This window comes from Ranitomeya imitator, chromosome 6, assembly GCF_032444005.1.
Source record: "Ranitomeya imitator isolate aRanImi1 chromosome 6, aRanImi1.pri, whole genome shotgun sequence".
In the NCBI taxonomy this organism is placed as follows: domain Eukaryota; kingdom Metazoa; phylum Chordata; class Amphibia; order Anura; family Dendrobatidae; genus Ranitomeya; species Ranitomeya imitator.
In genome coordinates this window covers 15556241-15583453 of record NC_091287.1, presented here as the reverse complement: position 1 = coordinate 15583453, position 27213 = coordinate 15556241, and the positions used below count along the sequence as shown (strand labels likewise).

At 44.6% G+C, this 27213-nt stretch overlaps 1 protein-coding gene across 1 annotated transcript; it reads right to left on the bottom strand.

The window, feature by feature from the left end:
* Window positions 1-214: 214 nt before the first annotated feature.
* Window positions 215-26564, bottom strand: LOC138641663 (neoverrucotoxin subunit alpha-like). Its single transcript, XM_069729234.1, has 2 exons — window positions 26470-26564; window positions 215-2886 (listed from the first exon to the last, which is right to left on the bottom strand). The coding sequence occupies exons 1-2, from the start codon at window positions 26549-26551 to the stop codon at window positions 1259-1261; spliced, it is 1710 nt and encodes a 569-aa protein (XP_069585335.1). The 5' UTR covers window positions 26552-26564; the 3' UTR covers window positions 215-1258.
* Window positions 26565-27213: the final 649 nt, after the last annotated feature.

Genomic DNA, 27213 nt, shown 5'->3' with positions numbered 1-27213 from the left:
CTAGTATGAACAGATTATCATCATTTTACTATGACACTAAGGCATCATTCAGACATAGTCTAAAATTCATCATTCAGTGTTTGGTCACTTGTCAATGTTTTTTGGTCTGACTTTCTCACATGAAAAAAATAATAAATTGCAAAATGTTTATTACAATGTTGGAATCGCACAGCATACGGATTGCAGTGATTTTTCACAGACCTGTAGACTTGAATGGGTAAGTTTTATCCGTGACTCAGAAAAAAAAAACATGCCTCAATTTTTTTTTTTTTCTTTGTGGGCACAAGTGACTTGAGAGCAGCCCCATAGATTATAGCGGGTACGCGTTCTCTCCATTAAAAAATGTATAAGATTCACGTACGTCTGAATGAAGCATAATTGGGAGTTAGAATAAGGGATTTGTTATGAATTTACTCTATAATTATGAGGCGCCACAATGTTTTTTCTGTCACCTGAATTGTTACAATATGAAGCCCACTCTGTTGATGGATAACTTTGTAGCCTTCTTTTTGGTCATATTAGCCTTGGTGACCTCACTGAGACCTTTCTTCCACATGGCTGAATATCGGAAGAGGTAGAAAGAGTTTTCTTTTAGTCCAAACACTTCTATTATGTCCTAATTTCTTCTTCTGGTTAATTTGTGCCATGTCTGCTGATCTGCACGTTTATACTCCACCTTGTAACCTACTGTGAGGATACTATAGAGAAAACAAAAAGTGGACCCACTGGACCATGACAACAATCCACCCATGGACGAGCTGACCAGATTGACTGCCCCCTATGCAGGGAGACATAGGGGCAGGCCCATGGGGGACTATCGCCTCGGCAGCTGGGAGACCTAGGTGGAATAGAGAGACTCATGGAGACACTGGGCTAGCAGGTATGCAAGAGACACTGGACAGGCTGGTACGGCAGAAGCACAGGACTAGCAGGAACGGAGGAGACACAGGACTGACTGGTACGGCAGAGACACGGCTGGCGGGAACGGAGGAGACAGGAGTGGCAGGTACGGCAGAGACACAAAGCTAGCGGGAGCGAAGGAGACAGGGCTGGATTTAAGGAGAGCAAGGAAAGAACCAAGTCAGGAAGCCAGCTATGAACAGGGTAAACGTGCGGCCAAGAACACTTGGAATTACAAATGATCATCAGGCACAGGGGAGAGGAAGGGGCCGGTTAATAAAGCAGCGCTGCGCAGTACTTCCGGGTGGGAGTCCTCCAAGGTTATAGAGAGGACAGGAAGGAAACGCCAGAAGGGAGTTTAGAAGTGCGCACGCGCAGTACTCAACCTGGCGTGCGCGCGCACGCGATGAGCAGGAGAAGCCGGGAGCGAGCGCTGAGGAGAAGACGCTGCAGCAGAGGAAACGCGCCGGGATGCCGAGGACACGGGAGTATGACAGGGCGCGGGGCCCGGCTTGACACCTACACTGGTTTTTCTGCCATAATCTGCCAGTTCAAGCATCGGCTTCGCAGGAGGCAAACACTTCGTGGTCACCAGATCTCCACTCTCGTAATATTGTATGGTGACTCCGGGAGAGGCACTGCATGCAAAAGAAGTGACAAAAAACTGAGTATTTTTTGAATCTGGAGGTTTTCCAACTAATGCTGTGAACTTGGCCACAAGATCTCTTATTTGATTCTTTATTCCAGTTGTTTCAAACCATTGTTTGGTTTTGCCACCCATGAAGACATCCTGACGATCCCATGTTTGCTTCTGAAGCCACGACTTTAAGTGTGAGAGGTACAAGTCCTCAGAAGTCAGAGAGAAGTTAAAACAAATTGTGGTGTCAAAGTCTGGGTCAAGAATTGCCTTCATCAGCTCACTTTTCTCTGACACAACCCTGAAACCAGTCAGTTGCTTTAATGATGAATAAACAACCTCCATCTCCAGATGACTTCTCCCCAGAAATTCCTGGATATTCTGATCTCTGAATGGAGATTTTTCTTTCCCGAAGAGAATGTCTCCCAGAGTGGATTCCTTCATATTCCCACAACGTACAGAGAACAGAACTTTGGACATTTTTTTCTGGAACATCACCCGAAAGCCTTCAAAAAGTTTTTTGAACTGGCTGATTTTGTTATAAAGAGTTGGAAAAGTTATGGCCGCCGGATGTTTCATCGTGTCGTTACACTCCATGATGACTTCTGACATGTTCTGCATTATACTCTCTGCCATGAAGACCAGGTGATCACTAATCTCTCTCACCATGTGGGCAGCTTTATCATCCAAATCTTTTAACGGGTACAGCCAGACCTTCAGAGGCACAGCATTCTCCCCATCCTCCCCAAGTAATTTTGGTAGGCTCGTGTAGACTTGCACAGCTTCTGCATAAGTCACTGGATTTTTCTCCAAAGCAAAATCGCCATAAAATGTGCAGCTGAACTGACTGACCTTTTCTGTTTCGGTGTCTTTCTTTTCTACATTCCCTGTAATGTTTGCTATCTTCAGAGCAATGTTTTTAAGCGTTCCTTGAATTTCTGCAACTTGCTTGGAGCCAGTAACTTTTTGGTCAAAGACAAAGAATGCCTGGGCGCCATATAAAATTCCAGTAACCACATGGGTTGCTATCCCTCTGTCAAATGCCTCATGGTAGGTGATGTTCTTAGTGCAGAGATGGTCCATACTGAGCTGTGCAAACTTGGTGGTTCTTTCGTACTTCAGTGTCACTCGGGCTTGTACTTTCGATTCCGTTGTATCAGTAAGGTATGCCCCAGACCCTGCAACATTGAACGCTCCACTCCACCAACTAATTTTTAATTCTCCAGAGATATTCAGAGCTGACGTCTTATCAGAAACTGTGTCTGATGTCAGAACTTCGAAAGAGGTGTGACATTTGGGCATTGTGCAGATATTCTTGGTCAGATCTTCTCTGTTCCATAGAGTGATGGCTGAGAACACAAAGAAAGCACAATGGCAATTATGTATTAATTAGGTAGAGACGGAATATTATAAGGATATTTGATCATTACTAAGAAAAAAAATAACTCTGCAGCTCGGACCCTCAACAATAAGCTGTAACCCACGTGGGGAATCGCCTGCAGAGCCACCACTGGGGAAATGAGTCATTACACCTGATATTGAAAGCAATGCCTAGTAATGCTGGGACCTGCAGGGTCCTCCAGAGGGGTAGATGCTATTTGTAGGTGCTCTCCAGTCTAAGTGTATATGCACATGGTGTCCTTAAGACACCAGTGGATCCACTGAGGTTTTTCTAGACAAAACCGATTTGAGGGAAACGACAGTGGTTCTTTTCTTGAAGCAAGGTCATTGGCGGTTTTGCTGTTGTTTTTGTGACCTCTCCAGTGCCCTTTTTTTTTTTTTTTAACTAACTAGCTGTCATGGGGTTACCGCAACAGAAAGAAGCCAGAAGACCACAGTGTCTGATTGCTCCTACTCCTGCACTGAATAGAAGCACCTCACCTTTTCAAATTGTTTTTAATTTTTTTTTGGCAGTACAGGGGTTAATCGACCATGTTGGGAGCTCTGGGAGCACGGTTAGCCACTCCTATCCCATATACATATAATCTGGGTCCAGACCGACACACATCGTCCTCAGAGATAGCTTATGATGCATGGCTAGGAGGAGAGGTGTTTGGTTATTGGAGAAGGCGTTCTGTGGATTTATCTGTGACTGGCTTAATGAGTGTGATAATTCCCTTTCTTCTCCTACTTTGGTTTTACCCCATCCTCCACTCTCCAGTGCATTCCTCTGTTGTGTGTGAGTAAATTTGTATGTTTGGTATTATACTTGATACCTGTTCGTATTACCTTGTTAGTCTGGTTGGTGTATTATGGTACACTACTACTCCCCTCTTCCCTGTGTAAAGTAAGGGTACAGATGGAGGGTGGATTCAGGAGATAAGGCAAGGTACGTGACCACGGCATCTTCACCATCAGGAGTAACCCGGGGAACAGAGCAAGCTAGGGCACCCCTAGTGCTAGGGCCAGGGAAGGAGCCCCTGGTACCCGGTCACCCGACAAGAGTCGTGACATTAGCTCTGACCGTAACCATTTTTTCTGATCCATTACGGATCCTTTTACTGCTCTGACAAGGCAACTGCAGCAGCTCAGTCTGGAGGTGGCAGATCTACACAGGGTTGTTTTTCAGCACCCTAACACTTCAGGTTTGTGGACCATGACTCCCAGGCAACCATTAGTGGAGCCCAAGATCGAGTTGTCTGGCAGGTTCTCTGGCGGCGTGACAAGTTTGTTGTTTTCCATGAGGCCTGTAAACTGTAATTTACGCTACACCCGGTTTCCTCAAGTACAGAGGAGCAACGTGTGGGGATAGTAATCTTGCTCCTTCAGGGGGACCCCCAAGCATGGATATTTTCTCTCCCGTCTAGTACCCAATCACTTCAGAAGGTGGAGGGATATTTTCAGGCTCTGGGTCTTATATGTGATGACCCCAATCGCGTCTCCCTGGCTGAGTCCACACTGCGTCAACTTCAGCATGGACACCGGCCAGTGGAGGAGTATTGTTACGAGTTATGGAGGTGGGACACCAGGTGGAATGACCCTGCACTCTGTAGTCAGTTCTGTGAGAGGTTCACAGTAAGGGTGAAGGATGATTTATCTCTGTATGACACTCCAGTCTCATTGAGGCGGCCATGTCTCTGGCTATCTGGGTTGATTGCTATCTTCGCCAGAGACCTATAGAGACTCCCCAATGTGCAGGAGGTCTGGGGCCAAGAGAAACCAGGTCTGAGTCATCTGAGGAACCCATGCAAGTGGGTGCGGCATGTCATCCTGGAAAACAGTCTGTTGTCTGGTACAAAGGGGTTGTTACAAAATGTGCTACTATGGTAGAACGGGCTATTTTGTGGGCATGTTTCCTTCCTGATGTTGCTGTAAACCGCCGCCAGAAAACTAAGGGGCCCGGGTTTCAAAGAGGTTAGCAGCCCTGGTGTACTTATCACCTTCGTGGGTAGGACACAATTTTTTCTGCCAGCAGAAATCCACCTGGGTGAGATTAAGGTGGATGTGTCTGCCTTTCTGGACAGCGGGGCGGGATTTCATTTGATCGACACTAGGTTCATCCAGGTCTGAAGTCATCCTACATACTCTGTCCAGACCCATAATCGCCATTGACTCCGTCCCCTTGAGACAGGTGTATTTTACACAAGCCGTCAGAGGGTTACATCTTCAGATTGGGGCCACGCACTCAGAAGTTATTGACTGTTATGTGCTAGAGCAGGGGTCTCAAACACACTGGCAGCATGCGGCCGCTGCAGTGCGCCGGCTCCCAGTATTCAATCTTATTTGCATCTTTCAGACGTATGAAGCTCTGAGCACCTGCTGACATCCCTTGCTGGCACACATCGATGGTAAGTTCTCCACGTTAGTGGAGCTGAAGATTCCAAAAATTGGGGGGTAGGTGTGATGTGTATGGCGGGTTATTACTGTGTCTGTGGGTATTTACTGTGGGGGGTGTCACATACCTCCTTCTCTGCACATGACTTGGGGTTTTGCCTGCAAGGGTTAATCTATCTCCCCACTCTCAGTCCAGCATTCACCCTCTGTCCTATTCTGTAATGGGAGCATACATTACACCCTGATACAGACCACACACCTGCTTCATACACGCTGCCACCACTCACCGAGCACACTGGCGATGAGTCCCGGAAATACTACTACTGTCTGCCAATCACTAGGAGCACACACTCTAAGGCTATGGATTCTTTAGAGCATACAAGGTTCAAACTTATTAAAGTTTTAAGCTTTAATAGAAAAGGTACAGTGCTTACAATAAAAAGTGACATACAAATATGCAAAACAGTTATAAAAGTAAAGGGAGAAAACTTACAGAAATATTTAAACTTTGCAGTCCGGCATTCTGCTCCCTGAGGGGGGGATGAATATGGAATGGCTCACATCAGCTTGGCTGCCCCTCAATCTTTGAACAGCTTTCCATGTGTAAAGGCCTAATTCATAGAGTCAACCCGGGGGTCAGATTTCTAGACCAGCCTCTCAAGTTAATATTGTAATCCTTGGTTTGTGACTGGATCCTGGCTATTTTACCAATGAATACATTATTTTTCTTTGAACCTATTTGTGTGACCTTTCTCATAGTAAGTAGTGTCATGCTGCAATTCGCGTTTCTGTTCAAAAGAATCAGAAGGTGTGAAATATTTCCACTGGTGTGTGTTCAGGAAATCCCCCCTCTGGGGTGAGACTAGGAAGACTCTTTTTCTCAGGATAACATAGGTCATGACCTTTGTGAAGAGCTGCAGCCTAGGACAGATGCTAAGTTACTGCTGGTCATACATCCATACATATACATATTCCACTATGACCGTCACATCCAAACATAGACCAAGTGTGAACACTTAGTGCAGTAATGCAGTTCAATTTTCATGTTTCTTGTTTACATGTTTTAGCGCCGCAGTGTGCTGCCTTATTTATTTGACTGTATATGAGTTGGTGACTCTAGGTTCAGCACCTGTTCACACTTAGTCTATGTTTGGATGTGACGGTCAGTTTTTTGAAATTTGTATTCAGTAGCCTTCTGACTGAGCACTCCACCTCTTAGCCACAGGTGTTTTAATCGAAACAGGTCCATTACCCCTCCACAGAGAGAGAATTTTAGTCTAAGAAGAGGTTTCACAGGTTCCTATTCAGATGAAGACGTTTATTCTCAGCGAGGAAAGGCAAGTGTAGGACCTGGTATAAGAGAGATGCCCTAACGTGGCTACTAGGTACACATAAATTGGCCATTTTATGCGCTAAACGCTCTCATTTTTTCATATTTCTAGTGCAGTAATGCAGTTCAATTTTCATGTTTGCATGTTTTAGCGCCGCAGTGTGCTGCCTTATTTATTTGACTCTTACCACATATAAAGCACACAGTATATACTCAGTGTATTTTAAGGAGGAGCATCCACCTCTATGGCACCTAAAAGACAGCAAGAAAACAGGGAACTGTATTGAGATGCGCTATCTGCAGCATCAAGTTGCTGAATGCATGGATTAAACAGCTAGGAGAACACTGCGCTTCCAAAGTTGTCAGGGAGGAGCAGTCATCTCTGCTAATGGATATGAGATCCATCATTAGGGAAGAGGTTCACACCTCTATTTTGGCTTACTCAATCCAGACGCCTCGTGCCAAGATGGGAGATGGAACTAAGCTCCAAGGAAGACATACATTCCTGTGGGTCTGATCAGGAGGAGGGAGAAACAACTACAGACCCTCCAGAAGAGGGGAAGAAATACCTCTTCTCATCTGAGGATACGGATGAGCTCCTCTGCACAGTCAGGAGTACCATGCAGGCGTAGGAAACCCAGAAATATCACTCTCTACAGGATGAGATGTTCAGTGGTTTGAGATCCCAGAGACAGTCTTCCCTGTAAACAACCACATCCGCACCAAGATCATGGAGAAGTGGGAGAAAAAAGAAAGCTTATTATTCCCCGAGATTTTAGACATTATCTACCCTTCAAACCAGAGGACGTTAAGCCTTGGGAGGACGTTCTGAAAATTGACGTCCCCATAGCCAAGGTTCCAAAAAAAAAGACTTCTATCCCATTCGAAGATTCATCAAGTCTCAAGGAACCGAAGCGCATTGAACAGCAAGGTGGATTGCAGCTGAGGGGAAAAAGAAAAAAAAATCTTTAAATCTTCAGCATAGCGAGTGTGAGCGAGCTGAGTGTGACCTGAGCGTAAGTGTGGACGGCCGTAAATGTGACTTGTGATTCAGTGAAGAGGTATTTGGAAAGCATTTAACAAATACCTGTGTGAATTGGTGTAAGTTGCTGAATTGGGAGTAGCTATATTCACAAGGGGTTAGTTTAGGGTGGGGGCTCATAATTAAGGGTTTATAAGGGGCAGCTGGTTGGGGCTCAAGTCCTTTTGGACGTGCATTGCACAGCATTGCGGATTGCTGCAGAGGGGAAAAAGAAAAAAAATCTTTAAATCTCCATCTTAGCGAGTGTGAGCGAGCTGAGTGTGACCAGAGCGTAAGTGTGAATGGTGGTAAGTGTGACTTGTGATTCAGTGACTTTGGATTCAGGGAGTTTCCAAGGGAGGAATTACTGAATTGCTGTATTTTATTAATACTTTGTATTTATTTTTTATTTAACTTTTCTGTCTGGTGCAATCCCCATTAGGAAATGTGCTCCACTATTGTTAATGCCATCCAGTGCACATCTTGCCACATGTGTGCAGTCCTTGAGCAGCCGGTGGAGGGTGCATACTGCTGTGCGAGATGTGAGCACGTTGTGCATTTGGAAACCCAGATTCTGGATCTAAATGTGCAGCTGGCAACACTGAGATCCATAGACAATATGGAGAGGAGTCTTCTACTCACTGAGCAGACGCTCAATAGGATAGATGAGGCGGGGGATGGTACCATGAAGCTGCAGCACGGTGAAGTAGAAAGCTGGGTGACAGTTAGAAGGCCAGGTAGAGAGAAGAGTGCCAGGGAGGCTAGTCCTGATCTGGCACACCCCAATAAGTTTGCTAAGTTGGCAGATGAGGGGGGTGCCAGTACAGGGGTAGCACTGCTGCAGCCAGGCATGTCCTCTGAAAGCCGGAGGAGTGACTGCTCCAGTAAGGAGGGAAATAGGAGAGCAGGGCAGGCCAGACAGGTGCTGGTAGTGGGGGACTCAATTATTAGGGGAACAGATAGGGCAATCTGTCACAAAGACCGGGATCATCGAACGGTGTGCTGCCTACCTGGCGCTCGAGTCCGACACATCGCTGATCGGGTGGACAGATTATTGGGAGGGGCTGGTGAGGACCCAGCGGTCATGGTGCACATTGGCACTAATGACAAAGTTAGAGGTAGGTGGAAGGTCCTTAAAGATGATTTCAGGGAATTAGGCTGCAAGCTGAAAGCAAGGACCTCCAACGTGGTATTTTCCGAAATACTGCCTGTACCACGTGCCACGCCAGAGAGGCAATGGAAGATTAGGGAGGTTAATAAGTGGCTCAAGAATTGGTGTAGGAAGGAGGGGTTTGGGTTCCTGCACAACTGGGCCGACTTCTCAGTTGGCTACAGGCTCTACGCTAGGGACGGGCTGCACCTCAATGGGGAAGGTGCAGCTGTGCTGGGGGAGAAAATGGCTAGAAGGTTGGAGAAGTGATTAAACTAGGGATTGGAAGGGAGGGTATTCAATTTATATGAGGGGAAGATAGTGCAGATAGAGACGTAGGCACAAATAAAGAAGATGGGGGTGGCGGTGGCATGGGGGGGTGGGGTTAGATCAATTAATAATTTAAGAAAGAATAGAGGTACAGAGAGAAACATCAAGTGCATGTATACTAATGCCATAAGCCTCGCCAACAAAATGGATGAATTAGAATTAATGTTGTTGGTGCATAATTATGACATGGTGGGGATATCTGAAACGTGGCTGGATGAGAGCCATGACTGGGCTGTTAACTTACAGGGCTATAGCCTGTTCAGAAATGACCGTACAGATAAGCGAGGGGGAGGGGTGTGTCTATATGTAAAATCGTCCTTAAAACCCATCCGGCATGGTTTGTTATAAATCTCCAAAAATAATGGAAGCAATGGAGAATATCCTCGTAAAGCAAATAGATGAAGCTGCGACTCAAGGAGAAGTCATTATTATGGGGGACTTCAACTACCCTGAAATAGATTGGGGAACAGAAACCTGCAGTTCCAGCAAAGGTAATCGGTGTCTGACAACTATGAGAGACAATTACCTTTCACAACTGGTTCAGGACCCAACAAGAAGGGGGGCACTGCTAGACCGAATATTATCCAACAGGCCAGACCGCATATCAAATATAAGGGTTGGGGGTCACGGGTAATAGTGATCACAAAAGAATAAGTTTTCATGTATCCTTTAATAAGATGTGTAGTAGAGGGGTTACACGGACACTAAACTTCAGGAGGGCAAATTTCCAACGGATGAGAGAGGATCTTGGTGCAATTAACTGGGACGATATCCTGAGACATAAAAATACACAAAGAAAATGGGAGACGTTTATTAGCATCCTGGATAGGACCTGTGCACAGTATATACCGTATGTGAATAAACATACTAGGAATAGGAGGAAACCAATATGGCTAAATAGAGCTGTAAGGAGCGCAATCAGGGACAAAAAGAAAGCATTTAGAGAATTAAATGAAGTAGGTAGTGATGAGGCATTAAATAAATACAGAAAATTAAATAAATTCTGTAAAAAGCAAATCAAGGCAGCAAAGATTGAGACAGAGAGACTCATTGCCAGAGAGAGTAAAAATAATCCCAAAATATTATTTAACTACATAAATAGTAAGAAACTAAAAAATTATAGTTTTGGCCCCCTTAAAAATAGTCTGGGTGAAATGGTGGATGAGGAAAAAGCCAATATGTTAAATGACTTTTTCATCAGTATTTGCACAAGAAAATCCCATGGCAGACAACATGACTAGTGATAAAAATTCCCTATTAAATGTCACCTGCTTAACCCAGCAGGAAGTACGTCGGCGTCTAAAAATCACTAAAGGTCACAAATCTCCGGGCCCGGATGGGATCCACCCCCGCGTACTGCAAGAATTAAGTACAGTCATTGATAGACCATTATTTTTATGTTAATCTTTAAAGTCTCCATAATAACAGGGTCTGTACCACAGGACTGGCGTATAGCAAATGTGGTGCCAATATTCAAAAAAGGGGACAAAAACTGAACTCGGTAATTATAGGCCAGTAAGCTTAACCTCTACTGTGGGTAAAATCCTGGAGGGCATTCTAAGGGACGCTATACTGGAGTATCTGAAGAGGAATAACCTCATGACCCAGTATCAGCACGGGTTTACTAGGGACCGTTCATGTCAGACTAATCTGATCAGTTTGTATGAAGAGGTAAGTTCTAGACTGGACCAAGGGAACCCAGTGGACGTAGTGTATATGGACTTTTCAAAAGCTTTTTATACTGTGCCACACAAAAGGTTGATACATAAAATGAGAATAATGGGGATAGGGGAAAATATGTGTAAGTGGGTTAAGAGCTGGCTCAGGGATAGGAAACAAAGGGTGGTTATTAATGGAGCACACTCGGACTGGGTCGCAGTTAGCAGTGGGCTACCACAGGGGTCAGTATTGGGCCCTCTTCTTTATAACATTTATTAATGTCAAAATGAAATAGAAACCGCGCTTAAGGAGAAAAAAACATAATTCACTGCCCACCTCTTAAATGTACAATCGTACCACCAAAAAGACAACTGTGGCTGCCAGCTTACCTAGGTATATGAGCTGCAGCAGCGTGCTGATTCCAGGCCGCAGATACCCGGGGCTGCGGCCCTGTCTGTATCAGGCGGTGAAACACTGTTGGCGGTGCACTATTAGAGGTGAATCCGTCTGAGTGCCTAGGGTTACGGCACCATTTGTGCCGGATGGTGGAGCGCACTCGTGGGACCAGGGGCGCTCCGGCCGGTAGTGCTTCCTGGAATACCACAAGGATTGAAAAAAAGATGGCTGTTAGGCTCCTCCTACCAGTGACAATGTATAAATATATGAGGGGACAGTACAAAGACCTTTCTGATGATCTTTTTAATCATAGACCTGAAACAGGGACAAGGGGGCATCCTCTGCGTTTGGAGGAAAGAAGGTTTAGGCATAATAACAGACGCGGATTCTTTACTGTAAGAGCAGTGAGACTATGGAACTCTCTGCCGTATGATGTTGTAATGAGTGATTCATTACTAAAATTTAAAAGGACTGGATGCCTTTCTTGAAAAGTATAATGTTACAGGGTATATACACTAGATTCCTTGATAGGGCGTTGATCCAGGGAACTAGTCTGATTGCCGTATGTGGAGTCGGGAAGGAATTTTTTTCCCCAAGGTAAAGCTTACTATTTGCCACATGGGTTTTTTTTTTGCCTTCCTCTGGATCAACATGTTAGGGCATGTTAGGTTAGGCTATGGGTTGAACTAGATGGACTTAAAGTCTTCCTTCAACATTAATAACTATGTTACTATAAAATAACTTGGGAGACCTCGGCGGCTATAATACGGGCCAACATAGCAGCAACCTCCGTTGCTAGGTCCATGCACCTGTAGGTTGATGACCTAGAGGAACACTTAAAGGGCAAAACCTCCCTGGGAGTTGTCTTAAGATCCCTCCCGTTGCCTAAACTGGCTACTGGGTTCATTGCTGATGCATCTGCGGAGTCTGTCAGATTTGCTGCCAGGAACGGTACCTCATCAAATGCTGTCCAGCTGGCTATTTGGTTAAAAATGTGGTCTGGGATACACAATCTAAAAATAAACTTTGTTCCATACCCCTCTCGGGTTCTAGAGTGTTAGGCCCGGTTCTAGATGAAATTCTAGAGAAGGCATCTGATATGAAAAAGTTCCCAGAGGATAGGCCTAAAAAATACGAGCCCTTTCATACACCCTAACCCTCCCAGAGATCAAGCTACAACGGGAAGGGAAAGTCGGGCAGGTGGCGCTACCCCAAAGGAGGTAGGGAGAGGGCCTCTATCTTTGGCTCAGGCCTGGGGTCAGGAGGGCAATAATGCCATGAGAGTGGGAGGGCGACTAAGGTCGTATCTGGAAGGTTGGCAGGAGATCTCAAAAAAATCAGTGGATGCTAGGAACAATCTCTTCAGGTTACAGGATAGTTTATCCAGTTCCCGCCAAAAAGGTTCATCCTAACAAACTCCCAGCCCCCGACCGCAGCCTCCCCATGTGGTCAGATGTTCAGGACCTTCTACAAATCAGAGCGATGGTCCCGGTCCCTGAGGGAGAAAGATTCAGGGGCCACTATTCGAGTCTCTCTTCGGTCAGAAAACCCACCTGGGAGGGCCACACGATAATAAATTTAAAGCCCTTGAGCCGCTGGGTAAGACAGGAGATTCAAATTGGAGTTAATCAGGTCAACAATTCCCCTTATAGACAAGAATACAGTAATGTACACCCTGGATTTAAAAAAACGTGTATTATCACATTCCCATCGATGCCTGCTGTCAGCAGTACCTGAGGTTCGCACTGAAGGACCGAGATCGGGTCCATCATTATCAGTTTTGTTGCCTTCCCTTTGGACTAGCCTCAGCACTCTGAGTTTTCACAAAGCTTGTGGCAGAGGTAGTGGCCTAACTGAGGAGGTTAGACATTCATAGTCCTCTACCTGGATGACTTCCTAATTATAGCCATCACCAGAGGAGAGCTTATGGAGCATTGCCAAACTTCTGTCCACATGTTCCAGAATCAGGGCTGGGTGATAAATTGAAAGAAATCAAATCTTATTCCAGAAACCGGGAAGAAATTCCTGGGGATTCTCCTGGACTCTCATCTAAAAAACTTCTTTCCTACCTATGGAAAACCAGACATCAATACATGACAGAATCCGTCAATTTTCAGAGAACCATTGCTCCATCAGAGGGGCGATGAGGATCCTGGGAGCAATGATGTCCTGCATCCCATGTGTACAGTGGAGTCAGTTCCATTCATAAGAGCTCCTGGAGGCCATTTTATTAGCCTGGGAAAGACGTCACCTATCACTAGATGTCGTAATGCCCCTCTCCTCATCAGTAAAAAAACTCCCCAGTCCGTGGACTATTCCAGAAAACCTCCAAATGGGAGTTTCCTGGGCCCTCTCTCCTGCGTGGTGGTTACCACCGATGCAAGTCAGCCAGGTTGAGGCTATCATCTAGAAGGAATACTCTTCCAGGGAACATGGACCCTGGAAGTCCGGGCCAGGTCCTCAGACTACAGGGAGCTGCGCGCATTATGGGAGGTCCTGCACCAGGGCCAGTTGGTAGTCAGAAACAGGTATGCGAGGATCCTGTAGGACAACATGATGCTAGCCTTTCTACGCCATCTGGGGGGGGGGGCACGAGATATCTCTCACTGCAGCATTTAGCGAAAAAGATTTATCGGTGGGCAGAGGAGACTGTTCTTTCCGTTTTAGCGGTTCACCTGGAGGAGGCCCAGAACCAGGTGGCAGACTTCCTAAGCAGGCAGAGAATATCTCCCACAGAGTGGAAACTGAACGGCGAAGTGTTCCACATGCTGTGTCAGCAGTGGGAGATCCCATGAAAAGACCTTTTCGCAACCAGAGAGAATGCGAAGGTAAGATTCTTTAAGGCTGGTTTCACATTTGCGTTTTTTGACGCTGCGTTTTTGCGCAAAAAAAGCATGCTTTTTTTCCCTATACTTAACATTAAAAACGCATGCATTTTTTGCATGCAATTTGCCGCGTTTTGCCGCCGCATGCGTCTTTTATATGCATGCGTTGTGTTGCAGAAATGCAACATGTAATTTTTAGTGGCAAAAAAATGTATTGCTGTCTATGTAAACGCATGTGTTTTTAAGCACATGCGTTTGGTTGCATTAAAACGCATGCGTTTTTATTAAAAAAAACAAGAAAACATACTGATAAGCCACCCCACACCATAAAATTGATAAAGGGATCCTACCCCTAACCCTAAGGGATCCTAACCCTACCCCTAACCGTAAGGGATCCTAACCCTAAGGGATCCTAACCCTACCCCTAACCCTAAGGGATCCTAACCCTACCCCTAACCCTAGGGATCATAACCCTAACCATAACCCTAAGTGTTAGGGGTAGGGTTAGGATCCCTTAGGGGTAGGGTTAGGATCCCTTAGGGGTAGGGTTAGGATCCCTTAGGGGTAGGGTTAGGATCCCTTAGGGTTAGGATCCCTTAGGGGTAGGGTTAGGATCCCTAAGGTTACTAGGGATCCAAACCCTAACCCTAGCTATTTTTGTTTATAGTGGGTTTTCTTGTTGATTTTGATGATTGGCAGCTGTCACACACTTCTCATCATGCGTTTAAAAAACACAAACACATGAAAAAACGCATGTAAACGCGTCAAAACGCCGCGTTTGTATTAAAACATGCAAAAACGCATGCGTAAAAGAAACGCAGCTTTTAAACGCGTTTACATGCGTTTTTTCACCAAATGCGTTTGCGTTTAAAACGCTGCGTTTTTAAACGCAAATGTGAAACCAGCCTTAGTTAAATTCCCTAGACAGTTTCGCAGGGATCGATGCATTATCCCAGACCTGGAGCGAAGAGCTGGCCTACGCATTCCCTCTGCTCCCCTTTATTTCCAAGGGGTGCTGAGGAAGGAGCAAGAGGAGAGAGCAAAAATAATACTAATAGAGCCCTTCTCGCCAAGTAGGAGCTGGTTTCCCCTGTTGAGTAAGATGTCAGTGGGAGAGCCTATCCTGTTTCCACAGAGGGAAGATCTTCTCTTCCAAGGCCCATTTCTTCATCAGAACATAGACAGGCTGCACCTTTCCTGAAATGCAGGTCCAAAGATTAAGAGGATTGTCTGATAAGGTCATATCTATCATTCAGGCAAGTAGAAAGCCAGTAACATCGGCTATATGTAACAAAATCAGGAAATGATTCTGTACACAGTGCGGGGAATCCTCGGTTGATACATCGCACCCGGATATACCGAGAGTCCTGGATTTCCTGCAGGCAGGATTCAATAAGGGGTTAAGTCGAAGTACCTTGAAGGTCCAAATTTCGGCCTTAAGCATATCTTTTGATTCTTCTCTAGCTACCCACCCCTGGAAAGCTAGATTTTCCAGGGCTGTCCAGAGATTGAAGCCCTTGGTGAGGAAACCTGTCCCACCATGGGACCTAAAGGTACCGTCATACTAGACGATATCGCTAGCGATCCGTGACGTTGCAGCGTCCTCGCTAGCGATATCGTCCAGTGTGACAGGCAGCAACGATCAGGATCCTGCTGTGATATCGCTGGTCGGGGAAGAAAGTCCAGAACTTTATTTCGTCGCTGGATCTCCCGCTGACATCGCTGAATCGGCGTGTGTGACACCGATTCAGCGATGTCTTCGCTGGTAACCAGGGTAAACATCGGGCTACTACGCGCAGGGCCGCGCTTAGTAACCCGATGTTTACCCTGGTTACCATCGTTAAAGTAAAAAAAAAAACAACCACTACATACTTACCTACCGCTGTCTGTCCTCGGCGCTCGGCTTCTCTGCTCTGGCTGTGAGCACAGCGGCCGGAAAGCAGAGCGGTGACGTCACCGCTCTGCTTTCCGGCTGCCCGGCGCTCACATCCAGTACAGAGAAGCACAGCGCCGAGGACAGACAGCGGTAGGTAAGTATGTAGTGGTTGTTTTTTTTTTTACTTTAACGATGGTAACCAGGGTAAACATCGGGTTACTAAGCGCGGCCCTGCTGTGCTTAGTAACCTGATGTTTTCCCTGGTTACCGGGGACCTCGGGATCGTTGGTAGCTGGAGAGCGGTCTGTGTGACAGCTCTCCAGCGACCAAACAGCGACGCTGCAGCGATCCGGATCGTTGTCGGTATCGCTGCAGCGTCGCTTAGTGTGACGGTACCTTAAACCTGGTACTCAATGCACTATGTAAACACCTGTACGAACCGGGGAGTGATGTAAACATTAGCAGGCTTTCATTTAAGACTGCTTTTCTGGTGGCTATTACATCAGCCAAGAGGATAGAAAAACTACAAGCTCTGTCTATCAGGGATCCATAGCTTCAGATATTTGAAAACTGAATAGTCTTCAGGTTTGACCAGTCTTTCCTCCCCAAAGTTGTCTTTCCCAAATATGAATGTATTGTCCTGCCTTCATTTTGCCAGCATCCAAAAAATCATAAGGAGCAGGTTTTCCACTTTTTAGATGTTAGATGGCTATCCATTTCCTTGAAAGCTACCAGGGATTGGAGACAGGATCCAAATTTGTTTGTCCAATATGGGGGAAATAATTGGGGGAAGAAAGTGGCCAAATCTATAATAGTAAGGTGGATCAGATCCAAAATAGTGTTGGCTTACGAGGCAGAAGGAAAACCACTCCCTAAGAAGTGGGCTTTTGAAGAGTGGCGTCATTTTTCTGGAGGTCGCAGTTCATCCGGTTATGGTAATCACGGATCATAAGATTCTTGTATATTTAGAATCTGCAGAATGTTTAACACCACGACAGGCAAGATGGGCATTGTTCTGCACCAGGTTTAACTTTTTTTGTCAAATATAGGCCTGGAAACAAAAACATTAAGGCTGATGCATTATCTCGTCGTTTTCCTGGGGGTGGAAATAATTGTCTACAAAAATGGGTGGTTATGGCGTCTAAATGTTCGGATCTTGAAAAAGAGGTTGTTGACGCTCAAGGGGATGCCCCTGCTGCCTGTCTGTTAGGTAAACTGTTTGTGCCTGTGAATCTTCGTCTGATAGTCTTTAGTGAACCTCACGATTCGGTGTTGCCCGAACATCCTGGTAATAAAGCCACCGTTGATCTGCTTACTCTGCGTTTTTGGTGACCAGGTGCTCACAACAATGTCCGGGAGTATGTAGCCGCCTGCAGTATCTGTGCGCATTCTAAGACCTCTCATACTCATCAGGTGGGGTCTCTCCAACCATTGGAGATTCCCAGTAAACCTTGGACTTATCGGTCAATTTTTATCATAGATCTACCCGTGTCGGCGGGGAATACTGTAATTTTGGTGGTGGACAAATTCAGTAAAATGTATCATGTTATTGCACTACCCACTTTACCCAACGCCTAGTCCTTGGCGTAAATTTTCATCAGGGAAATTGTAAAACTACATGGGATTCCAACCAATATTGTTTCTGATCAGGGGGTGCAGTTTATTTCCAAGTTTTGGAGGGAGTTTTGCACCCGTTTAGGGATCCATCTGTCATTCTCTTCTGCATTTCACCCACAGTCTAATGGGAAAACTGAACAGGTTAACAAGAATCTGGAGACTTATCATAGGTGTTTTGTGTCTGAGAATCATGAGGATTGGGTTACCTACTTACCGTTAGCTGAATTTCACAGTAAATAATCGTTGTCATGAGTCTACTGGTAAGTCCCAGTTCTTCAGGGCGCACTGGTGTCATCCTCAGTTCAACTCAATTAATAAGAATTATTCTTCTGGATTACCTGAAGAACGGTTTTCATCATCTATTATGTCGGTGTGGCAAGAAATTACTGATAATTTGTGGAAGATGGGATCCCAATATAAAAGAGTGTGGTGGATCAGAGAAGTTTGGTGGGTCCTAACCTGCGTGTTGGTGACTTGGTGTGGTTGTCCTCTAGGAACATTAAGCTGAAGATTCCATCTTGGAAACTGGGTCCCATGTTCATCGGTCCTTATAAGATCATAGCCGCCGTCAATCCCGCAGCATTCCACTTTGCTTTGCCACTCACTTTTAGGATCCATAATGTGTTTCATCAACCACGCCTCAAAAAATACATTGCATCTTCGGTACCATCACAGTTACCACCATCTCCAGTCATTGTGAATGGAAACTTATAATTTCAGATAGGAAAAATCATGGATTCTTGCTTAATTCGTCGGTCCCAAAGAGAGGATGTGGGCACCAGCATTTGACGTCCATGCAGCCAGACTGATCCGGTCTTTTCACGTGGCACACCCTGATAAACCCAATTCTGAGGTTTCGGAGGTCCCTTATAGAAACTAGGGGGGAGGGGGTACTGCCATGGGGTTACTGTGACAGATTGGAGGCAGAAGACCATAGTGTCTGATTGCTCCTACTCCTGCACTGAATAGAAGCACTTCACCTTCTTTTTAAACTGTGTAAATTTCTTTTGAAAGAACAGTGGTTAATCAGCCATGTTGGGAGTTCTGGGAGATAAGGTTCTCAGCTGTGCACAGTTAGCCACTCTTATCCCCTATATAATCTGAGTCCTGACTAATACATCGTCAGAGCTAGCTTATGCTGTATGGCTGGGGGGATAGTAGTTGGTGGTTATTGGAGTAGGCGTTTGGTGGATTTATCTGTGACTGTTGCTTGGTTTTGTGAGTGTGATAATTCCCTTCTCCTACTTTGGTTTTACCCCATCCTCATCTCCAGTGCATTACTCTGTTTATGTGTGTATATTTGTATGTTTGGTATTTTCCGTTACCCCTGTTCATGTTACCTTGTTCGTCTGGTTGGTATTGTAATGTGCTGCTGCAGTGCAGTATAGAGCAACCTCCACCAGAGGGTGCTGGTTAAGAGAAAGAGCTTGTACACACAGCTCAGCAACACTGAACAACAACACAGGTTTCACAGGTAATGAAAGAGAAGTCAGACAAGCCAAGGTCATACACAGAGATAGCAGCGTGGTACAGAAGGGGCGAGCAGAGAATAGTCGGGGACAAGCAAGACATCAGAACCTACCGGGAACGTGGTAACCAAAACGTGAGACGTAAGACGGAGTCGGGGTACAGGCCAGAGGTCAGAACAAGTCATAAACGGGTGCAGGCAGTCAGAGGAAAACAGGAACACTATTACAGGGATCAGGTCAGGAGCTCAAACAGTGCAGCATGAACTATAGCTGACACTGGCCCACAGGCTGCAGAGGACTTAAATAGCTCAGCAGGTTTCAAAGTGAGGCAGAGGGGATTAACTCTCACATGACCAGTCCAGAGACAAGACAGCTGAACACAACCTCAGAATTGGATCATGACAGGTATACTACGGTGCACAACTACTCCATTCTTCCCTGGGTGACAGAAGGGTACGGACTGAGGGCATATTCAGGAGATAAGGCATGGTATGTGGCCCCAGCATCTTCACCTTCAGAAGTAACCCAGAGAGCAAAAGAATGATTGTTTTGTTTGTTTTAACAGTTTAATTGTTTCTGAACCCTGAATTGTTTCAAAAAAGTTACAAAAGACTGAACATGAGCACAACAATATAATTTATGTTCATTTTTACGGTGCTTTTTCAGGCGCACACACAGGATATTTTTTAAACCAGACACCTTATTTGTTCTCACGTAGCAATTAAAGAGCTTTATCCATAACAGAAAGTGAAGCATATTGTTGGCCGCCAGAGTCATATTTGAGGATAGCGATCATGCTATCCTCTAATTTTTTATTACAAGAGGAGGAAGACCAGTGAGGACTCAGACTTTAAGGTTGGACTTCAGAAAGACAGATTTTAATGGACTCAAACAGAGGGTAGGAAAGGTCAAATGGCCGGATGTTCTAAAGGACAGAAATGTCAAAGAAGGATGGGAGATTTTGCTAAATGAAATTCTCACTGCACAGCCAGTAGCAATCCCAAAAAGAAGAAAGAATTGAAAGCACTTAAAGAGACCAGGATAGATGAACTTGTTAAAAAGGGAAAAAAAGAAATGTATATCAAATGGAAAGAGGGGAGCAAATACAAAAATATATTGCTGTAGGCAGGGAACGCAGGGCAAGCGTTAGAAGAACTAAAGCCAGTAATGAAGTGAGGTTTGCATTCAAGGGAGACCAAAAGCAGTAATTAAGGATTTGGGGGTATGTCAAAAGCAAAAGAAAAGTCAAAGATGCTATAGGACTTTCACAAGATGAGAAGGGTGAAGTGGTCGAAAATGATGTTGAGAAGGCCGAACTTTTAAATTCCTATTTTGCATCTGTATTTTCTAAGAATTCAAATGTAACAACAACTGATGTTCACGGTGCCATCGAAGGGCTACAAGTATCCACACTATCCATAAAGAGTGAGGGAACACTTGGCTAATTTACATGAAATTAAATCTCCTGGTCCAGATGAAATACATCCTAAGGGACTGAAAGAGATAGCAGAGGAAATTGCAGAACCACTACTCAGAATCTTTGAACAATCATGGAGAACAGGAGAAGTCCCAAAAGATTGGATAAGGGCAAATGTTGTACTTATCTTCAAATAAGGAAAGAAGATGAAGCCAGGAAATTACAGGCCAGTGAGCCTTACTTCTATACCAGGAAAGATCTGTGAACAAATTATTAAACAGCATGTATATAAGTACTTGGATAAAAATACAGTAATTAACTAGAGCCAGCATGGGTTTGTAGCAAACAAGTCATGGCAGACAAATTTAATTTCCTTCTATGATGGATTCATTGACTTGGTGGATCATGGAAATGCAGTAGATATAGTATATCTCAGCTTTAGCAAAGCATTTGATAAAGTATCTCACTATACGTATTGAAAAAATTACCACGTATGGGATTGACAAGGCTACGGTTAGGTGGATTCATAACTAGCTCAGTGATCATACTCATAGAGTGGTGATAAATAGTTGTGCATCCAATTGGAAAAGTGTTACAAGTGGGTACCACAAGGCTCTGTCCTGGCCCTAGTGTTGTTCAACATTTTTATAAATGATCTAGATAAGGGAACTGAAGGTAAACCGATCAAAATTGCAGTCAATGCATAGCTAGGAGGGATAGCTAAAGGTCCCTTCACATTAAGCGACACTGCAGCGATACCGACAACGATCCGGATCGCTGCAGCGTCGCTGTTTGGTCGCTGGAGAGCTGTCACACAGACAGCTCTCCAGCGACCAACGATCCCGAAGTCCCCGGGTAACCAGGGTAAACATCGGGTTACTAAGCGCAGGGCCGCGCTTAGTAACCCAATGTTTACCCTGGTTACCAGCGTAAAAGTAAAAAAAAACAACCACTACATACTTACCTACCGCTGTCTGTCCCCGGCGCTGTGCTTCTCTGCACTCCTCCTGTACTGGCTGTGAGCACAGCGGCCGGAAAGCAGAGCGGTGACGTCACTGCTCTGCTTTCCGGCTGACCGACGCTCACAGCCAGTACAGGAGGAGTGCAGAGCACAGCGCCGGGGACAGACAGCGGTAGGTAAGTATGTAGTGTTTTTTTTTTTTTACTTTTACGCAGGTAACCAGGGTAAACATCGGGTTACTAAGCGCGGCCCTGCGCTTAGTTACCCGATGTTTACCCTGGTTACCAGTGAAGACATCGCTGGATCGGTGTCACACACGCCAATCCAGCGATGTCCACGGGAGATCCAGCGACTAAATAAAGTTCTGGACTTTGTTCAGCGACCAACGATCTCCCAGCAGGGGCCTGATCGTTGGTCGCTGTCACACATAACGATTTCCTTAACGATATCGTTGCTACGTCACAAAAAGCAACGATATCGTTAACGATATCGTTATGTGTGAAGGTACCTTAACACTAGAGTATAAAGAGAAAGGATTCAGAAGGATCTAGATAAGCTTGAACAATGCAGCGACTAATAGAATGGTATTTAGCAGGGAGAAATGCAGAATTCTACATCTGGGCAAGAAAAGCAAAAATGACATCTACAGAATAGGAGGAGTAGAATTAAGCAACAGCACATGTGAAAAAGACTTTGGTATACTAATAGATCACAGACTGCACAGGAGTCAACAGTGTGATGCCGCATCAAAAAAGGCAGACAGTTCTAGGATGTACTAAGAGAAGCACAGAGTCTAGATCACGTGAAGTAATTATCCCAATCTACTCGTCGGTCAGGCTGCATCTGGATACTGTGTCCAGTTCTGGGCACCACATTTTAAAAAAGACATTGAAAAGCTGGAGCAAGTTCAGAGAAGAGCGACCAGGATGGTGAGCGGACTGCAAAGCATGTCCTACGAGAAACAGTTAAATGATCTGGAAATATTTAGCTTGCAAAAAAGAAGACTGAGAGGAGACTTAATAGCTGTCTACAAATATCTGAGGGGCTGTCACATTGTAGAGCGATCATCATTATTTTCATTTACACATGGAAACACGAGAAGCAATGGAATAAAACTGAAAGGAAAAAGATACAGATTAGATATTAGAAAAAACTTTTTGACAGTTAGTGTGATCAATGAGTGGAACAGGCGGCCATGAGAGGTGATCAGTTCTCCTTCAATGGAAGTCTTCAAACAGAGGCTGGACAGACATCTGTTTGGGATGATTTAGTGAATCCTGCATTGATCAGGGGGTTGGACACGATGACCCTGGATGTCCCTTCCTTAGAAAGCATATATCTGCACAGAGATTGAAGCTTCAGAGACTGGGAGTTCTGTGGAAACTGTTTGGGTAAGAATACAAGGACAGAAAAATGGAAAGGACACGATTGTAGGCATTTACTGCAGGCCGCCTGTGCAAGCTGAGGATATGGATGAACTCTTTATGCATCAAATGGCTAAGTTCTCCAAAAAACATGACATAGTTGTCATGGGAGATTTCAACTATCCAGACATTTGTTGGGAATCTCTCTCAGGCAAAACTAACAGGTCAAGCAAATTCTTATCCTCTCGCTGACAATTTTATCTTCCAAAAGGTAGGGGAGAAAACAAGTAGATCTGCTACCTTAGATCTAATGCTTATAAACAGGGAGGAAATGGTTGAGGAGGTAAGAGTGGCTGGGACCCTAGGAGGCAGAGACCATTATTTTAGAATTTTGGATAACTAGAGGAGGAAGACCTTTGAAGACTCAGACATCAAGGTTAGATTTCAGAAAGGCAGATTTTAAGGGACTCCAAAAGAGAATCGGAAGGATCCAATGGCTGGATATCCTTAAGGGCAAAAATGTCCAGGAAGGATGGAAAATCTTGAAAAACGAAATTCTCAAAGCTCAACAATTAACAATTCTGAAAAGAGGGAAGAATAGGAAGCTTTAAAGGAAACCCGAATGGATGAACACAGAACTTAAACACATGCTAAAAAGGAAGAAAGAAATGTTTATCAAATGGAAAGAGGGAGGCATATCTAAAGAAGAATATAATGCTGTCTGCAGAACCTGTAGGGCACTAATCAGATTAGCTAAAGCTGACAATGAATTTAGGCTTGCAAGAGACGTCAAAAGCAATAAAAAAGGATTTGGGAGATATGTCAAAAGTAAAAGAAAAGTCAAAAATGCTATAGGATTTTTACAGGATGGAAATGATGAAATGGTAAGAAAGGATGTTGAGAAGGCCGAACTTTTAAATTCCTATTTTACATCTGTTTTTACTCAGAAAGGAAATGGAACATCAACTGATATTCACTGTCTTATTAAGGGAATAGAAGAATCCGGGATATCTATAAACAGAACGATAGTGAGGAAACACTTAGCTAACATAAATGAATTCAAGTCTCCAGGTCCAGATGAATTACACCCCAGAGTACTGAAGGAGATAGCAGAAGAAATTTTTGAACCACTCTCCATAATCTTTGAAAATTCTTGGAGAACAGGAGAAGTCCCAGAAGACTGGAGAAGAGCAAATCTTGTTCATATCTTCAAAAAGGGGAAGAAGGTGGACCCAGGGAACTATAGGCCGGTGAGTCTGACTTCTATACCAGGAAAGATATTTGAACAAATAATGAAACAACATGTACCTGGATAAGAATGAAGTGATTAACCAGAGTCAGCATGGATTTGTAACTAATAAGTCATGTCAGACTAACTTAATTTCCTTCTATGACAGAATCACTGACTGGGTGGATCAGGGAAATGCTGTAGATATAGTATATCTTGACTTCAGCAAAGCATTTGGCAAAGTATCTCATGCAATCCTTATTGAAAAAAAATGACTAAGTATGGAATGGACAAGACTACTGTTAGGTGAATTCATAACTGGCTTAGTGATCGGACCAAAAGAGTGGTCATAAATGGCTGCGCATCCAGTTGGAATAATGTCTCGAGTGGCGTACCACAGGGCTCTGTCCTAGGCCCTGTATTGTTCAATATCTTTATCAATGATTTAGATGAAGGAATTGAGGGTAAACTGATTAAATTTGCTGATGACACAAAGCTAGGAGGGATAGCTAATACTAGAGAAGAGAGAGAGGATTCAAAAAGATATAAATAAACTGGAGCAGTGGGCAGCAACTAACAGAATGGTTTTTAACAAGGAAAAATGCAAAGTACTACATCTGGGCAATAAAAATGAAAAAAGCATATACAGAATGGGAGGAATAGGGCTAAGCAACAGCACATGTGAAAAAGACTTGGGTATACAAATAGATCACAGACTGAACATGAGTCAACAGTGTGATGCAGCAGCAAAAAAGGCAAATGCAATTCTGGGATGTATTAACAGAAGCATACAGTCTAGATCACGCGAAGTCATTATTGCCCTCTACTCCTCTTTGGTCAGACCTCATCTGGAATACTGTATCCAGTTTTGGGCACCACATTTTAAAAAAGACATCAACAAACTGGAGCAAGTTCAGAGAAGAGCGACCAGAATGGTGACTGGTCTGCAAACCATGACCTATGAGGAACGTTTACAGGATTTGAGACTTAATAGCTGTCTACAAATATCTCAAGGGCTGTCACATTCTAAAAGGATCATCTTTATTTTCGTTTCCACATGGAAAGACTAGAAGCAATGGGATGGAACTGAATTGGAGGAGACACAGATTAGATATTAGAAAAAACTTTTTGACAGTTAGGGTGATCAAGGAGTGGAACCGGCTGCCACGAGAGGTGGTGAGTACTCCTTCAATGGAAGTCTTCAAACAGAGGCTGGACAGACATCTGTCTGTGATTGTGGTGAAATATGTGTATATATATCTATATGTGTGTAGTGACATATGTCTAGGGTTATATGTGTGACTAGTGATAATGTAACAGCTGTACTGAAGGCAATTCGCACCTAGGTGTTAATAGGTACTTCCTTGGGACTAGTAGAAATTGTGTCTCCATATCTCCCCAGGAGGTCTAGCTAGGGCCAAGAAAAAGCTAACATTTGGCACCTCCTAGGTCTTGGAGGGGAGGTGCTAATTCGGGCCTGAGGGTTAGCTATTCCTGGGAACCATCTCACAAGTGTCTCCAGAGTAAAATAATATATATTCATTAGTAGAGCGGCTGTGCCCAATCAAACAGACCGCAATTATGATATTAACCTTGGGGGCAGGTCTAGAAACCTGACCTCAGGCCAAACTTATACATTTAGGCTGCAGACAGAATTTTGTTCACAGGTGAGGGCAGCCTGAAAAGCTGATGTGTTCCACCAACTCCATTCACCCCCCCTCAGGGAGCAGAAAGCAACTACCATTTAGATAATTTCTGTAAGTTTTCTCCTGTTTATTTTGATACTGTTTTGCATAAGTTGTTTCTTATTGTAAGCACTGACCCTTTTGTTATTAAAGTATAAAACTTTAATAAGTTGAACCTTGAATGTTCTAAAAGAATCCATAGCCTAAGGTGTGTGAGCCTTATGAGTGATAGACATATTTTTATTAGTATTACTATTTCTGGGACTCATCGCCCGTGTATTCGGTGAGTGGTGGCAGCGTTAATGAGCGGGTGTGTGATTTATGCTCCCATTACAGCATAGGTCAGAGGTTGAATGCTGGACTGAGAATGGGGAGATAGATTAACCCTTGCAGGCACAACCCCCAAGTCACGTGTGAGAGCGGGCACGTGACAAATAAGTGACACCACGGAGAAGGGATCCGTGACAGCGATGATTTAGTGAATCCTGCTTTGAGCAGGGGGTTGGACCAGAAGACCCAGGAGGTCTCTTCCAACTCTACCATTCTATGATTCCAACTCTAACATTCTATGATTCTATGATTTCTTTCTGCACTGAGAATTAAGTGGGCAGCAGCACTCGTCTTACACTGTGGCCCCTCCATTGTTTGTCCAAGTCATTGACTGCACCAGGAACCACAGTACGGCCCTATTCTCTGACTTATTCTTTGTGTGTCAAGGGGATCATGTAGTTTGACCACCACCAACTGAAAATTATGGCAAATCCTAAAAAATACAATCAAAGTTTAAGACAGTGAAACAAAAAAAAAATGTCCTAATGTCTAATAGTTACCTGGAATAAGTTTCTCTTCCCGACAGTCGTACAACATTCCAAGGGTGAAAGGGCGTCCTAGGGATGGGATTTCCAAAATCATTTTGACTGCTGTTCTTGATCCACCTGGAGTTTTTAGAGAGTATCAATTAAGAAAAGCACGATAAGGAACTAGAACATTGCAGGATTATGATTGGTCACTTCTGATGGTGAGATTAGACAAATTTAAAAATTCTGTTCTCCTGTGAGTATGATTTCTCTCTTCTTATTAAATGGGTAAAATTGCAAAGTGTGAAAACAAGTAACTTTTTTGCAATTTAGCTCTTATCTTCTCTGTTCTGAATAGTAGAGGGGCCTTTTAATACCATATATACTCGAGTATAAGCCGAGATTTTCAGCCCAAATTTTTGGGCTGAAAGTGCCCCTCTCGGCTTATACTCAAGTCATGGTGGGTGGCAGGGTCGGCGGGTGAGGGGGAGAGGGCGCTGAGGCATACTTACCAAGTCCCAGCGGTCCTGGCGCTCCCCCTGCCGTCCCACGGTCTTCGGTGCCGCAGCCTCTTCCTCTTCAGCGGTCACCGGCACCGCTCATTAAAGAAATGAATAAGCGGCTCCACCTCCCATAGGGGTGGAGCCGCATATTCATTTCTCTAATCAGCGGTGCCGGTGACCGCTGAAAGAGGAAGAGGCTGCGGCACCGAAGACAGCTGTCCGGGGGAAGGAGCGGGACACCGGGAGCAGGTAAGTATGTAATATTCACCTATCC